General features: G+C 35.6%; 1 protein-coding gene across 1 annotated transcript in view; it reads right to left on the reverse strand.

The window, feature by feature from the left end:
* Positions 1-284: 284 nt before the first annotated feature.
* LOC128638888 (vomeronasal type-2 receptor 26-like) overlaps positions 285-18,452 on the reverse strand; it is a 60,246-nt gene continuing 42,078 nt past the window's right edge. Inside the window, exon 8 of the mRNA XM_053691015.1 lies at positions 285-1,252. Within this exon, the coding sequence (XP_053546990.1) occupies positions 285-1,252 (968 nt within the window). The remainder of the gene's footprint in view (positions 1,253-18,452) is intronic.

Here is an 18,452-nt window from a genome sequence, read left to right on the forward strand (position 1 = left end):
TACGTAATGTGTTTTCATAATTGTATGTCTTTGGGAACATGCTAAAAAGTATGCTTATATTGATGATTTTTAAGGTGCTAAATTTAAAAATGGCTTTTCAGAAAGAAAAAAGAAAGAAACATGTACACAATGAGTACTGAGATTGGAGTCCATCTAAATGTTTTGTTACAAACTATATTTCCCACTGTATGTAGAAATTGAAACATTTAAGTACAATACAAAAATACAGAAGCCTGGCTGAAATATATGAAATATTTATAATAAATTTGGCTTCCAAAGAAGTCTTAAGAAATAGTGCTGGTTAGTGTGTGATCCTTTGTCTCAGTTCGGGTACTGTCTACAATTGATCGATTTCCCTTTTTTCCTATCAGGTTTTCCCTGGTGTTTAGATCTGGCCTTATCACAATAATGTAGCATTTAGGAATAAATATACAACCCATCAACCCTGCACTAGAAGACAATATGGCAAATATTTCAACAGCCACCATATATTTGCCTTTAGTGCTCAGATAGGCTGGGAAAAATGAGACCCAAACGGAGCAAAACAGCAACATACTGAAAGTTATATATGTTGCTTCATTAAAACTATCTGGTAATTTTCTTGCTAGAAAAGCCACTATAAAGCTTAAAGCAGCTAAAAGTCCAATATAACCTACAACAAAGTAGAATGCAGTGACTGAACCCTCATTACATTGTAATATCATTTTATCAGATTTCTCCCGGGTGTCAAAGTCTGGAAATGGTGGAGAGCAAAGAAACCATAAGAGACAAATGAGCGCTTCTCCCAGTGAAGACAGAAACACAAGATAGCTGGTTATTCGGGATCCCACCCATTTTCTCGCTCTGCTTCCAGGCTTTGTGGCATTAAAGGCAATAACAACAGTTATAGTTTTAGCCAATACTGAAGAAACAGATACTGCAAAAATAATTCCAAAGGCAGCTTGTCGAAAAAAGCAGGTGAGTGCCACAGGGCGTCCAATGAAAAGCAATGAGCATAAAAAACACATTGTTAGTGATATAAGAAGAGTGTAACTTAGGTTCCTGTTATTAGCTTTAACTATTGCTGTGTCTCTGCGGAAAATAAATATGACCAGTACTCCTAGGGTCATAATAGCAAAAATAATGGATATTGTAGCTAATGATATGCCTAAAATATCATCATAAGAAAGAAACTCTATGGTTCTGGAGATGCACACTGTTCTCTCTGTATTGGACCACTGGTCTTCAGCACACTTCACACAGTTTTCCATATCTAAAAAGAAATATATATTTATTACGATGGTAAAATAGGAAAGTCACAATTTATTTTCCTTATAGTTCTTTTAGATATTTACAACCAGAATATTTATTTAGAGTTGTAATGACAGATAATAGTTCCAACTCCAGTCCATTTGAATTCCTGTATGAAAACATTGTATGCACTCCAATGAGCCAATATTTGAGCCAAATTGGTAAATAACACATTCAAATAAAATAATAAAAAATAAAGAAAAAGAAAAAGATAAGAAATAGGTGTACTTAAGTCTTTTCAATCGTTTTCACAGACCGTTCATGAACTAAAAGCTAATTGGCCAAAATAAAGTAAAATATGGCAACTAATTGATTTAATAGAGATAAAGGTAACCTAATGTGTTTGAATACGTTTTAAAGGAATAGGAAAGTCAAAATGAAACTTGCATGATACAGATAGAGCATGTAATTTTAAGACCCTTTTAAATTCACTTCTATTTTCAAATGTGCTTTGTCCTCTCAGTATCCCTTGTTGAAAAAGAATATGCACATATACTACACTAGTGGAAGTTAGCTGCTGATTGGTGCCTGCACACATTTGTCTTTTGTGATTGGCTAACTAGATGTGTTCAGTTAGCTGCCAGTAGTGCAATGCTGTTCCTTCAGCAAAGGATAATAAGATAATGAAGCAAATTTGATAATAGAAGTAAATTGGAAATGTGTTTAAAGTTGTTTATTCTATCGGAATAATGAAAGAATAGTTTTCTGTTCCTTTAAATGTGTATAATTCAGACAAAGCATCAGGAGCGTAACTAGGCCTTTATGAGCTCCATAGCAAAGGCTGTGATGGGACCCCTATTTCAACAGACCCCTTCCTGGCTGTTGCAATCAGCAAAAGTTAAGCCAGCAGCTACATAGGAGCAAAAGAAGTGGCTTCTCTGTGACTCTGAGTAATCCTTTCCCCTTGTTTTCTCCACACCAAAGAAAATGTAGCCTGCCTGTTCAAATATGGTGGCAGGTTTTTCTGTACAGCAACATAGTGTGTCACCATATTTGTAAAGGCAAATCCATACCATTTCTTTACACTGTAAACCCTTATTTGCAGGGGGCACACATAGGGGTCAGATATAATATATTTTCTCAACCAGCCCATAAATATCAATACTACTTGGGACTAGAGGTAGGCCCAGTCTTAATTAAGACCTCTGAGATCCATGTAGTTATGCACTTGCAAAGCATACAATTTTAGGAAACTTTACAATGTATTCTTTATGTCAGATTTTCCCCTATCTGTCGATCTACTTGGTTGCAACTTTGTAACTTGGCCCCTTTTTTTAAGAATATACTAAAATAGATTTAGGAGTGTGCATGTGTCACTATGTACAGTATCACCAGGCTGTATAGAAGTGGTTCACAAGCAAACCATAGAGGGATACTTAGAGTGGAGTTGCTTCTGACACTCTTTGGTAAAACTAAGCTAGGGAATATATCAGCTATATAACAGATTCAACCAAGTAGACCACAAGAAAGTGCTACATTCGATAATCAAAATAAATTAAAACACTTTTTTAGCCTTGTATTCTCTGAATCATGAAAGTTTAATTTCACTTCCATTTCCTTTTCCCGTATTTTGTAATGGCTAAACACTGCAATAAAAATGCAATGAACATTTTAATAACTTAATGCTAGTTGTACAACTGTTAATAATTAAAAGTGTTATTTAAGCAATATTGTTAACAGAAAAAGTGTTGTTGCCATATTGGTCCCACAGAGAATGTTCCTTTAGTAGATTGTGATACCATTTAATGGACCAACAAAATGAAAGATCTGCATCTGAAGAAGAGACCTGTGAGGTCTTGAAATCTTATGGAATAAAAAACCTTGATTTTGTTGGTCCATTTAAAGTTATCATAATCTACTAAATGAGCAATATTGTTAAAATTCTCTAAGCCAAAACAATAATTGTAATTATAAGCATGTGACAAAAGACAGTAATATTAAAAAAAAGTAAATGCTAAAATTACCTGTTGGAAATTGGGAAAAATTGGGTTTCAAGAGGTTACAGTTGTTGAATTGCAAAATTTTGAAAACCCTGGGAAAAGATGTCACAAGCAGTTGCTGGTAGAGTGGAATACAGTTTAATTGTAGAGTCTTGTGATAAATGGGTTATCTTGGTGTTTTATAATGGATCAAATCAGGGTTGCCACCCAACGGTATTTTATAGATGCAGTTAGTATTTTTAAGGTTAGATCAATGTAGATAATAAAGAATAAATATTGAAATAAAGACTTTGCTATGAAGAAATTTCTATGTTGGTTGAAATCTAATTATAATCAAATCAGCATTCAAAATCATTCCTAGCAGCATTAGTTTCTAAATTATGCTATTGGATTAATTATGCAAAATTATGCTAATTAGCAAATACATTGTTTTTTCTTATGTTTTCCTATAAAAGTGACTTCCGTTATCACAAGGCTTTATATTTGAAAACTCTTGCAAAAGTTCTACAAAACACTTAACACAGAAAGTTACTAAAATTGATACTTTTACATTAAGGGCTAGATCACGAATGATCTACATTAACATATACCCCCATAGACTTCAAAGGAGAAAAGTGTGTGGGGGGGGGGAACTAACACCCTACTCAAAAGCAAACCCAATTGCATTTTCTCAAGTGCGCTAACCCAACCTGAAAATATGAATATTTCACATTCTAATGTTCTTCACATAGCAGAATATGTCCTGATGTTATCTATATCTATATAAAGATGATTATATATAGGTATAGCTATATACAGATATATAGCATATCTATTTAAAAATACATAGAACATATTCCTCTATGTAAAGAACATGGGAATGTGAAATATTTACAATAAATATACAGTATAATACTTTATTAAAAATTAATATTGGATAAAAATGCTTTAAAATGTTTTCATCTACTTAACTGCAAAGGGCTCCAGTGCACTTATATATACTGTATGTCTATATATGTATATACTTTTATTTATGTGTTTAAGTATGCAATTGTCTGTAAATACATACATATATATATATATATATATATATATATATATATATATATATATATATATACATAAATACATATATACACACAAATAAACAATAATGCATCCCATATAGGTGATCTGACATTTAAGAGCAATCTATTTCAAGCAGAAAACAATCTTTATTTTCATATTTGTTGGGTTAGTCCCTTCACTAGTATTCCACAATTTCTGCTTTAATAGCGTAATTACATAATTGCTTTTTTGCTAACTGCATTTGAAACCACTAAAAGGGTGCTTACAATAGTGGTCTTTCAGCTTAAAACAATTTCATGTACATAAATACATATATACACACAAATAAACAATAATGCATCCCATATAGGTGATCTGACATTTAAGAGCAATCTATTTCAAGCAGAAAACAATCTTTATTTTCATATTTGTTGGGTTAGTCCCTTCACTAGTATTCCACAATTTCTGCTTTAATAGCGTAATTACATAATTGCTTTTTTGCTAACTGCATTTGAAACCACTAAAAGGGTGCTTACAATAGTGGTCTTTCAGCTTAAAACAATTTCATGTACATAAATACATATATACACACAAATAAACAATAATGCATCCCATATAGGTGATCTGACATTTAAGAGCAATCTATTTCAAGCAGAAAACAATCTTTATTTTCATATTTGTTGGGTTAGTCCCTTCACTAGTATTCCACAATTTCTGCTTTAATAGCGTAATTACATAATTGCTTTTTTGCTAACTGCATTTGAAACCACTAAAAGGGTGCTTACAATAGTGGTCTTTCAGCTTAAAACAATTTCATGTACAGTGGGGAAAAAAAGTATTTAGTCAGCCATCAGTTGTGCAAGTTCTCCCACTTAAGAAGATGAGAGAGGCCTGTAATTTTCATCATAGGTATACCTCAACTATGAGAGACAAAATGTGGAAACAAATTCATACAATCACATTGTCTGATTTGGAAATAATTTATTTGCAAATTATGGTGGAAAATAAGTATTTGGTCAATATCAAAAGTTCATCTCAATACTTTGTTATATATCCTTTGGTCAAACATTTTCTGTAAGTCTTCACAAGGTTGTCACACACTGTTGCTGGTATGTTGGCCCATTCCTGCATGCAGATCTCCTCTAGAGCAGTGATGTTTTGAGGCTGTCGCTGGGCAACAGGGACTTTTAACTTTCTCCAAAGGTTTTCTATGGGGTTGAGATCTGTAGACTGGCTAGGCCACTCCAGGACCTTGAAATGCTTCTTACGAAGCCACTCCTTCGTTGCCCGGGCGGTGTGTTTGGGATCATTGTCATGCTGAAAGACCAGCCACATTTCAGCTTCAATGACCTTGCTGATGGAAGGAGGTTTGCACTCAAAATCTCACGATACATGGCCCCATTCATTCTTTCATGTACACGGATCAGTCGTCCTGTTCCCTTTGCAGAGAAACAGCCCCAAAGCATGATGTTGCCACCCCCATGCTTCACAGTAGGTATGGTGTTCTCTCTCCTCCGAACACGACATGTTGTGTTTCTACCAAACAGTTCGACTTTGGTTTCATCTGACCATATGATATTCTCCCAATCCACTTCTGGATCATCCAAATGCTCTCTAGCATACTTCAGACGGGCCCGGACATGTACTGGCTTAAGCAGGGGGACATGTCTGGCACTGCAGGATCTGAGTCCCTGGCAGCGTAGTGTGTTACTGATGGTAGCCTTTGTTATGTTGCTACAGCTCTCTGCAGGTCATTCACTAAGTCCCCCCGTGTGGTTCTGGGATGTTTGCTCACCGTTCTTGTGATTATTTTGACCCCACAGGGTGAGATCTTGCGTGGAGCCCCAGATCAAGGGAGATTATCAGTGGTCTTGTATGTCTTCCATTTTCTAATTATTGCTCCCACAGTTGATTTCTTCACACCAAGCTGCTTGCCTATTGCAGATTCAGTCTTCCCAGCCTGGTGCAGGTCTACAATTTTGTTTCTGGTGTCCTTCGACAGCTCTTTGGTCTTCACCATAGTGGAGTTTGGAGTGTGACTGTTTGAGGCTGTGGACAGGTGTCTTTTATACTGATAACAAGTTCAAACAGGTGCCATTAATACAGGTAATGAGTGGAGGACAGAGGAGCCTCTTAAAGAAGAAGATACAGGTCTGTGAGAGCCAGAAATCTTGCTTGTTTGTAGGTGACCAAATACTTATTTTCCACCATAATTTGCAAATAAATTCTTTCCAAATCAGACAATGTGATTGTCTGGATTTGTTTCCACATTTTGTCTCTCATAGTTGAGGTATACCTATGATGAAAATTACAGGCCTCTCTCATCTTCTTAAGTGGGAGAACTTGCACAATTGGTAGCTGACTAAATACTTTTTTTCCCCACTGTAAAAAAAGACATCATTCATTCATAAATAAAAATAATACATATAAATATATCCCATTCCTTCTAAGAACACCACTTATAAATGTTAATGTTAAAAACCGTAAAAAAATCATGAAAAATCATAGCGTAGAATAGTGATCCATATATAACATCTATAACAGCTTTCTGTCTGTATATAAACCCCAGTGCCTGTATTCCCTATATTTCCCTATAAATGTATGTATGTCCCTAATTTTATTGTATCAATACTTTCATTGTATAGGGAAACACATCTTAGCAGGGCTATTTTATTTTTGACACTGGTGACTTTTTATGGTTAATTACAAAATAGCAGCCAGGTCAATGTCTTTATTTAGACCCTGTGGATCCAGACTTCTCAAAGCGTGGATCCAAAAGGTCTCCCTTTTTCTGAGTTCCAGCAGCCTATTGCCACCCCTGGGTCCCACCTGTACCTGCTCAATCGCTTTATAAAAAACTGAGAGGGATCAATATTATTCATGTTTTTAAAGTGTCTTATAAGTGGGGGGTTTAAAATCCCTGCCTCTATATTTTTTATGTGCTCCAGGCACCTAACTTTCAAAATTCTTTTGGTTCTACCTATATATCTTAACAGAATCTGACACTTACGCTCCTGCATGTACACAACATAGTTTGACTTACAATTAAGCCTCCCTTTGATGTTAATAATCATCCTTACCAATACGTTTGTTATAGTCCTTTAAATGATGTGTATGGCTACAGCACACACAGTTCTTCCTGAAACATTTAAAGAAACCCAATAATTGGGGTATCCCTGTATTTTTCTTGTCTTTGCTTGGCTCCCTAATAATACTTGGTGCTAAAATGTTCTTAATGCACTTATTTTTCTTGAAGATCACCTCTGGATAGTTTCATATAGTGTATTTTAATAAAGGATCCTTCTTAAGTATATTCCAGTGCTTGCTGAAAATGCTCTTAACCTGTATGTAGCCTGTATTGAAGGTAGTGACAAAGCTAAAACATCTCTTATTTCTGTCGTTGTTAACCTGACCCTGGGACTTAGTGATTGTTGTATCATTATTCTTCATACCCATAACTAAATCACTCCTATTCAAACTATTTGCCTTATGATAGGCTTTCTCAATAGTATCTGGTTTGAAATGTTTAGCTTGAAAACGTCCTTTTAATCTTATGGCCTCCTCCTCAAAGTCTTCCAAATGGCTGCAGTTCCTCCTGATTCTCTGGAATTGCCCGAAGGGTACATTTTCAATCCATTTTTGATGATGCCCACTTCAGCACCCAGGAAACCATTAATATCTGTATCTTTCTTATAGCCTTTTGTGCCTACTTTGTTTCCTGCACTGAAAAGGGTGACGTCTAAGAAATTTACCTTGCTCGTGTCTGAATTGCCTGTGAATTTTCAGTTCATTTTGTTTAGGTTTAACTCTTTCATGAATGTAGACCAACTTGATAGGTCCCCATCCCAGATGATCAAAATGTCATCTATGTATCTTTTCCAGAATACTAGATGCTTGTCCTTCTAGTTACTATTTTCATAGATCAATTTTTCCTCCAGGCACCCAACATACAGATTTGCAAAATTGGGAGCAAATTTTTCCCCATGGCGGTACCTTTCTTTTGCAAGTAGAATTTGTTCTGAAAAAGAAAATAATTTTTCTCCAGAACAAATCTTATAGATTCTACTATAAAATCTTGTTGGGATTCTGGAAATTGTTCATAACTTCTCAGAAAATATTTTACTGCCTCTATCCCACTGCCATGGGGGATTGATGTATACGAGCTGATATATCCAACGTTGCCCACCTGTATGTTGGTATCCAAATGATATTTTGTATCATTTGTAGAAATTGTGGGGTATCCCGTAAGTGGGATTTTAAATCTGTCACCATTGATCTTAGGAACACATCTACGTACTCGGAAAGTTTTGCAGTCAATTAATCTATACCCAATATAATGGGTCTCCCGGGTGGACATTTCTAATCTTTGTGTATCTTTGGCAAGTGATAGAATATAGCAATATTTGGTTCATCAATTGCCATAAATATCCACTCCTTCTGGTTCAATATTTTATCCTTATATCCTTGATCTATCCCCAGGACATACTTGAAAACGAGAGAAATCTCAATGTATCCTTCCTGGTAAAATATTTTATAAATAAATAAATAAATCTATGTGTGATCTATATTCATTCAGGTATAGGGGGTAGATAGCCATTCAATATCTCATATGTCTCCACATTGGAGAGCAGATTAAACGTTTCTTTTAAATAATCAACTTTGTCTTGAATGACGATACCACCCTCCTTATCCGCAGCTCAGAGAATTATATTCTCATTTTCCTTTAACCCTTTTATAGCCGCTTTCTATTTTAGACTGAGATTGTGTTTTCTTATTTTAAAGTTTTTACACATTTCTGTGCATTCCTGGAGAACTGAATCTTTAAATTGTGAAAAATATTTCCCCTGCGAATGCAGAGGAAAAAATATTGTTTTCGGTTTTAATTTGCTATGGGTGAAATCCTCTTTTTCTAAGTTATCATCTTCATGTAGGGACCATAGTTCGAGATCATCCTGAGCTTGACTTCAATACATATACATATAGATCTTTAGACATGCATGTATCTCGATGTTAAAGCCCTTTGCAGTCCTTTTTTCTAACACCTGAGACCATATAACTTTTTTGTGCAATATATATATATTTTTTTTATTAGGTAGTGTTATTGCGAGTGTTACTGTACATTTGTTTTTGATGTGTTTTGTGACACTTTTTTGTTTCGCAAACCAGTTAACCAGAGCTCTGAGATGGCAGTAATCATTCTAGCGTAAATCACAATTGCACTCATGTGTTCGCATTTATTATCAATCTGTAATACAAGCGATCCTTCCAACATGGGCAAACAGCCATGATAAACCTGATAGCGCTCTGGCGAAATAGCGCACCACTCATAATCTGGCCTTAAGTTGTTTAAAATGACTTGAAAGTGATTAACATATTGAAAGGGATATAAACACATTTTACAAGCAAATTATTAAGGTTATTCCCTGCCATCCTCATCACCTTGTTGAAATTTAGCCTTCAATGTATTCCAGTACTGATGTATTTGCACATGTGCAACATCTTCTTGAGATATCTGCAGTGTAGCAAACCAAGGTTCCAAAATGGTAGCAACCATAATTAGAGGGAGGTACATTAAATGTATTTAGGGTTTAACATCCCTTTAAAATGATGAAAAGCATGAATTAAAACAAGCACTTTATTTTGTTTATGTTTTGGACAGACATTTTTTATTTTATGTTAATAAAACTTCTTAGCCCTCCCACCAAAAAGTGATGGCAGAAAATTGGTCTATGCCACCAGCACACACAATAAAAGCTAAACATTATCATTACAAATAAGATTTTTTGTGTATGGTAATTATTAAACAATACTGAATACATCATCATCATCAATCAAATGTAAAAACACAACAAAAACTTATGAACCAGATTCCACACCGACTCGTCTTGTCAATTTTTGTTTGAAAGCACATAGAGAAAGGCTGCTACTCGGCCGAAACGCGTTTGTGCGTTAGTGTGAATGTTTGGTTGTTTTTAAAAATAGTATAATTACTGTTCCTGTCTTTTCTTGCTTACGGCTATCTTGGGGAACTCAGTGCCCTTGGCCATCTCTGTCACCTGAAGCCGGGGTATCCTGATACCGGCCAGGAATACAGGGAGGTGGCTGCACTGTTTTGCCTTCCTTCAATAAGTGGCCGTATTAATTCGTTTTGTTTGGGAACCTAATATACACTTACTAGTGGTTTTATATTTTAATAATATGTATAATAAAAATTCAATTTTTTAAGTCACTCCAAAACCTACAAGTTGAAGCACTTTTCAACTGGCATCACCAAATAGATATTGGAATGAGTGCTATTTAACCCCTTCTTGTCCTTTCTTCCCCATTCCCTCAATTTATTACTTACAAGTAAGCACCAGGGATTTTTCTAATCCTTTAATTCCTATATATATTACTGTCACAGTGCCAAATTATTTTTTTCTGTTTCTTTAACCAGATTCCACAGTTGTAACACACAAAGAGAGAGAGTAAACTGTAAAGAGAGAAGAAATTGCAAGACCAATAGAATGAGGATGAGTGGCCTGGTCAGTTGGTGAGAGCGGTTAGACAGCCTGAAAAGCAGCTGGATTTTTTTGTGTATTAATACAGTTTTTGATGACCGACAGCCCTTATCGGTTTTTAGCATTGATTCAAATCAGTCAATAGGAATGAGATCTGCTTAAATCCTATTGTCTGATTTGAACTGCCAATAGGATTTTAGCAGCTCTAATTCCGTTTGGCTGATTTACATTTTTCAGCCAATAGGAATGCAATGGTACCTTCAGTATAAAAGCGGTACCTTGCATTTGAATCCTCAGTGTGATATGGACGATCGCATGAAGAGGACCTCCACGTCGGATCGATGGACATCCGACCTGGACCTCCGCCTTGGACCTTCGCCTGGACCTCCGCCTCCGTGCATCGACCGCTCCACCTCCGCAGGGATGAAGAAGATACCGGTCCCTAGATGGACGAAGATGGAGCCACCTGGATGAAGATGGAGCCGCTGGGATGAAGACGGTTCAAGCTGGACTTCAATAACTGTGAGTACCTAAAGAGGGGTTAGTGTTAGGTTTTTTAAAGGTTTTTTTGGTGTGTTTTTTTAGAATAGGGTTTGGGCTTGTCTTAAAAGAGCTGAATGCCCTTTTAAGGGCAAGAAAAAGAGCTGAATGCCCCTTTAAGGGCAATGCCCATATAAATGCCCTTTTCAGGGCAATAGTAGATTAGGTTTTTTAGTTCGTTTTTTTTTATTTTGTGGGTTTGGGGGTGGAGGTTTGTAATGTTAGGGGGTGTTTGTTTTTATTTTTTAGAAAAAAAGCTGATTTCTTTAGGGCAATGTCCTTGAAAAGGCCATTTTAAGAATAGCCATTTTTTATTTTTAATGGGCAGCAAAATAGCTGAATGCCCCTTTAAGGACAATGCCCATACAAATGCCCTTTTCAGGGCAATGAGTAGATTAGGTTTTACTTTATTTTTATTTTGTGGGTTTGGGGGGTGGGGGTTTGCTATTTTTTGTAATGGTAGTTATTTTTTATTTTTTGTAATTTTAGTGTTTTTTTATTTTTGTAATGTTAGTTGTATTTTTTTGTAATGTTAGGTTTTAGTGTAAGGCAGCATAGATTTTACTTTTATTTCACAAATAAATTTGTATTTATTTTAACTAGGTAGTTAGTAAATAGTTAATAACCATTTACTAACTAGTCTACCTAGTTAAAATAAATACAAACTTACCTGTGAAATAAAAACCTAAGCAAGCTACAATATAACTAACTATTAGTTAAATTGTAGCTAGCTTAGGTTTTATTTTTATTTGACAGGTAAGTTTGTTTTTAGTTTTAAAAAGGTATTATTTAGTTAATAATTGTAACTTTAATTTAGGTCTATTTTAATTATGTTAAAGTTAGGGAGTGTTACGTTTAGGGTTACGTTTAGGGTTAGGGGTTAATATAGTTTAATTTAGGTTGTTGCGATGTGGGAGGCTAGAGGTTTAGGGGTAATAACTTTATTTAGTGGCGGCGATGTCTGGGAGCGGCGGAAAAGGGGTTAATAGATTTATTTTGGTGACGGCAATATCGGGAGAGGCAGATTAGGGGTTAATAACATTATTTTGGTGTCTGCGATGTCGGAAGCAGACACCAAAGACAGTTATATAGTGTGGGCAATGTTGGGGTGCGGGGGGAATAGGGGTTAATAACTTTATTATAGTGGCGGCGATATTGGGAGCGGCAGATTAGGGGTTATTAGATTTATTTCGGTGGCGGTGATATCGGGAGCGGCAGATTAGGGCTTAATAACATTATTTCTGTGTCTGCGATGTCGGGGGCAGCAGATTAGGGGTGTTACATAGTGTGGGGGATGTTGGGGTGCGGGGGAATAGGGGTTAATAACATTATTATAGTGGTGGCGATATCGGGAGCGGCAGATTAGGGGTTAATAACATTATTTTGGTGTCTGCAATGTCGGGGTCAGCAGATTAGGGGTGTTTAGACATGGAGTTTATGTTAGGGTGTTAGGTTTAAACGTAACTTTTTATCAGCATAGACATCAATGGGGCTGCGTTATGGATCTTTTCATTCTGCGATCGTAGGTGTTAGGTTTTCTCCCCATTGATGTCTATGGGGAAAGCGTGCACAAGCACGTCAAAGCAGCACTTGTATTTTGTGCGATATGGAGCTCAATGCAACCATATCGCACGCACAAAGCAGCTTTTTCAAAACTCGTAATGGCAGTGCTATGGAGGGTGAAATAACGCAACTTTTGTTGGGTTCGTTTCGCACCCTCTATAGCACAAAACTTGTAATCTAAGTGTAAATTAATACATTCAATTACAAATTAGTTACACAGCATAAATGCAGTATTATGACGTTCATGGATATTTAATCAGAATTAATGGATGTCATAGTACATATAAAATATATTTTAAATATTTAATTTATTTTTATATTTTAAGTTTTAAATATTTAAAATTATTGATAAATTAATACTTTCAAATTTAAAGCATATGCTAGAAACCAGGGGGCATATGTATCAATGATGCCCAGTGTTTCTGGCGAGCCTGCAGGCCTGCCAGAAACAGCAGTTATGAAGCAGCGGTCACAAAGACCGCTGCTCCATAACCTGTCCGCCTGCTCTGAGCACACATCGCCGGGTTGATTGACACCCCCCTGCTGGCGGCAGCTTGTGAGCTGCTGGTGCAATGCTGAATACAGCGACATTATTCAGCGACATTTGTCCGACAGACCTTCATAACTAGAGGCCCAGGTCTTTATGACATTTGCAACTGGAAACAGTTAAATAAATACCTATTTCATTCCAATTTTAGCAAAACATAATTTCCATCATAATTTAAAGAACCTTATTATGGTAATATGGACTTATACAATAAATCACCTAAAGAAAATTACAAAGAAAGAATAAATATATCACAATTTCATGCAAACAAAGCTATAATTTTTATTTTAGTTGTATGGATCACTAAAAGATATATATATTTTTTAACTTTTACATGATATTCTTTTCATGCTAAGATCATAATATATTATTATCTCAATATTTCATCATCTCAATTTAATACATGTGATATATTTTCCTGTAATCATTAAATAGACAGTAAAATCAATTTACTTCTGTTATCTAATTTGTGTCATTCTCTTGATAGATGATAGATAGATAGATAGATAGATAGATGTTAGATGCTAAATATATATATATATATATATTTAGAGTAGAGAGAGATAGATAGATAGATAGATAGATAGATAGATAAGATAGATAGATAGATAGATAGATAGATAGATTGATAGATAGATGATAGATAGATTAATAGATAGACAGATAGATTACTTTTAATATTTTATATGTAATATTTCAATATGCGCCATAAGAATACTAAGATTTCATGTGCGCAAACCCAACCACGTTAAAATCTAAATTGAGAAACGGGATGTGTAAAATGCATATTTTACATTCCTATGTTCTTCACATAGAAAATAATGTACTTTTTTTGCATTCAAATGTTATAAGGGCTCAAAGATATGAGGTCTCAGGACTGCAAAGGGTTTTAAAGCTACAGCGCTGCGGAATCTGTTGGCGCTCTACAAATACCTGATGATAATAATAATAATAATAATAATAATAATAATAATAATAATAATTAAAGGGATAGTCTAGTCAAAATTAAACTGTCATGATTCAGACAGAGCATGCAACTTTAAGACATTTTCTAATTTACTCCTATTATCAATTTTTATTTGTTCTCTTTATTGGAAGAAGCAAGAATGTAAGCATAGGAGCCGGCCCATTTTTGGTTCCGCACCTGGGTAGCATTTTCTGATTGGTGTCTAAATGTAGCCACCAACCAGCAAGTGCTACCCAGGTACTGAACCAAAAATGGCCCAGCTTGTAAGCTTTCATTTAAATAAAGATACCAAGAGAACAAATTAAAATTGATAATAGGAGTAAATTAGATAGTTGCTTAAAATTGCATGCTCTATCTGAATCACAAAAGTTTAATTTTGACTAGACTATCCCTTTAACATAAAGATACATACATACATATGTCAAAATATGTATATGTATGAATATATATATAGATAGATAGATAGATAGATAGATAGATTTATTTATTTGTTTACTGTATATTTATTGTTCATATTTGTCATTCCAATCATCTTCACTTACAGGATAATGTCCTTTTTATTGTAAATACATATATATATATATATATATATATATATATATATGTGTGTGTGTGTGTGTATACCTATACCTGCATACCTATTCCAATAGATATATAGGTATAGGTATGTATTTTATATGAACAGTATTAGATATATATATATAGAAATATATATTTAATAATAAAAAGTACATTATTTTCTATGTGAAGAAAATAGGAATGTAAAATATGCGCCCTGGTATTTGTGATATAGATCTTAGTGCAGTCGGGTTAGCGCACATAAAAACATATTATTCTTAAGGCGTGTTATTGAAATATTACATATAAAATATTAAAAATAATTAATAAAAAATATTAAAAATGATTAAACATACTGTAAAATATTCTAAATAATTCATAGAATATATCTATTTTACAGTATGTTTAATAATTTGGAGGCCTTTGCACTCAAATACCTGAAAACATGGAAAGGCTATTAATATCTAATAATTGGCTAGATTTAGAGTTCTGCGTCAGCCGTCAAAAGCAGCGTTAAGGGGTCCTAACGCTGGTTTTGGCCGGCCGCTGTTATTTAGAGTCAGGCAGGAAAGGGTCTAACGCTCACTTTCAAGCCGCGACTTTTCCATACCGCAGATCCCCTTACGCCAATTGCGTATCCTATCTTTTCAATGGGATCTTCCTAACGCCGGTATTTAGACTCCAGCCACAAAAAAAAGTCAGTAGTTAAGAGCTTTATGGGCTAACGCCAGTTTATAAAGCTCTTAACTACAGTGCTCTAAAGTACACTAACACCCATAAACTACCTATGTACCCCTAAACCGAGGTCCCCCCACATCGCCGCCACTATAATAAATATTTTTAACCCCTAATCTGCCGACCGCACACCGCCGCCACCTACATTATCCCTATGAGTCCCTAATCTGCTGCCCCTAACATCGCCGACACCTACATAATATTTATTAACCCCTAATCTGCCCCCCCAACGTCGCCGCTACCTTACCTATACTTATTAACCCCTAATCTGCCGATCGGACCTCGCCGCTACTCTAATAAATGTATTAACCCCTAAACCGCCGCACTCCCACCTCGCAAACCCTATAATAAATTGTATTAACCCCTAATATGCCCTCCCTAACATCGCTGCCACCTAACTTCAAGTATTAACCCCTAATCTGCCGACCGGACCTCGCCGCTACTATAATAAATGTATTAACCCCTAAAGCTAAGTCTAACCCTAACCCTAACACCCACCTAAGTTAAATATAATTTGAATCTAACAAAATAAATTAACTCTTATTAACTAAAGTATTCCTGTTTAAAGCTAAATACTTACCTGTAAAATAAACCCTAATATAGCTACAATATAGCGAATAATTATATTGTAGCTATTTTAGGGTTTATATTTATTTTACAGGCAACTTTGTATTTATTTTAACTAGATACAATAGCTATTAAATAGTTAATAACTATTTAATAGCTACCTAGTTAAAATAAGTACAAAATTACCTGTAAAATAAATCCTAACCTAGGTTACAATTAAGCCTAACACTACACTATCAATAAATTAATTAAATAAATTACCTACAATTACATACAATTAAATAAACCCCCCCCCCACTAAATTACAGATTAGAGTAGGGGTATGTGGGTGGTGGGTTGTAATGTTGGGGGGGGGGTTGGTTTAGGGGTTAATACATTTATTAGAGTAGCGGCGAGGTCCGGTCGGCAGAATAGGGGTTAATAAGTGAAGGTAAGGTAGCGGCAACGTTGGGGGGGCAGATTAGGGGTTGATAAATATAATATAGGTGTCGGCGGTGTTAGGGGCAGCAGATTAGGGGTTCATAGGGATAATGTAGGTTGCGGCGGTGTCCGGAGCGGCAGATTAGGGGTTAATAGTATAATGCAGGTGTCAGCGATAGCGGGGGCAGCAGATTAGGGGTTAATAAGTGTAAGGTTAGGGGTGTTTAGACTCGGGGTTCATGTTAGGGTGTTAGGTGCAGACTTAGAAAGTGTTTCCCCATAGGAAACAATGGGGCTGCGTTAGGAGCTGAACACTGCTATTTTGCAGGTGTTAGTTTTTTTTTCAGCCCAAACTGCCCCATTGTTTCTTATGGGGCTATCGTGCACGAGCACGTTTTCCCAGCTTACCGCTACCGTAAACAACGCTGGTATTGAGGGTTGAAGTGGAGCTACATTAGGCTCAACGCACCCTTTTTTGAGCCTAACGCAGCCCCTCAGACAACTCTAAATACCAGCGTTGTTGGAAGGGTGCGTTGGGAAAAAAAAGCAGCGTTAGCTACGCGGGTCTTTACCGACAAAACTCTAAATCTAGCTGAATGTGTTTAACTATGTATGCAGTGTAAATATTTTACATCCAATTTTCTTCACATAGTGGAATATTTTCTATGTATTTTTAAATAGATAATCATATATATATTTGTATCTATCATCTATCTATATATATATAAAATAAATAGAACATTTTCTTCTATATGAAGAACATTGGAATGTGAAATATTCATTTTTTATGTCAGTTTGAGAGCACTTAGTTAAATGCAATCGAGTTAGCACACAAGTATGGGTGTTTTTGTTTTCCAGTTTTCGCACTCCACTGAAGTCTATAGAGGCTTCTCAACTCGCAAAGCTTTCCGCCCGCCTTCGCTACACACGGGCAGCGGGTCTGTATCATTACACACTCATTGGAGTGTGTAATGGCCACCCCTTCATTCGCCAATTGCGCGACTGAAGGGGTTGTCAATCACCGAGAGCGAGCAAGCTCTCTGTGATTTTCACTCGCCACCTCAGATCTAATGACCGCTGCTTCTTACATTGCGGGAAGCAGGCTCGCATATGCGAACCTGCCCCGTAAGGGCTCCAGAGCAGCTTTTGCTGCTTCGTACATGGAGCCCACTGGGTTAGTGCATGTGCGCAAACTTTTCACTTTCTCTTAAAAGTTGTAATGTTTGAAAACTGGTGCACGGGCACTCACAGCACATGTGCAAATGCTGCTGATATCAGTTATAAGTTTTAACCAAAGCATTTTTACTAATGAAAGTATAATGTGATATTGCTTCTATTTAAACATGAAAATGTACCCATGCACATTACAGTTTGGATCTTTCTATCCCTTTATACAGAAACCAGTGGTTGCATCCGATTTACCTAGTGATTTTAAAATCCCATTTTCCGAACATTTTAACCACATTTGTTCAAACAAAAACAAGATATTAGATTTAATAATAACATTTTTACTTCTTATGAAAGATAAAAGGTTTTTACCATTTAGCAATTAGCGTGAAAAAGATACAATGGCTCAAAATATATTACATTTTAATTTATATGCAACTTGAATAATTAGAGGATTCAAAATAAAACATAGGTTTTGACTAACGCATGTGTTTGTGTTTCTAAAAGGAATTTCCTTTTTTTTTTTAATCACACAATCATTTTATGAAAAATAAAAATAAAAAAAATAATATAAATACAGTAACCCACAAAAGTGAGTAAACCCCTCACATTTTTGTAAATATTTTATTATC

The sequence above is a fragment of the Bombina bombina genome, chromosome 8 (assembly GCF_027579735.1).
Source record: "Bombina bombina isolate aBomBom1 chromosome 8, aBomBom1.pri, whole genome shotgun sequence".
Classification (NCBI taxonomy): Eukaryota; Metazoa; Chordata; class Amphibia; order Anura; family Bombinatoridae; genus Bombina; species Bombina bombina.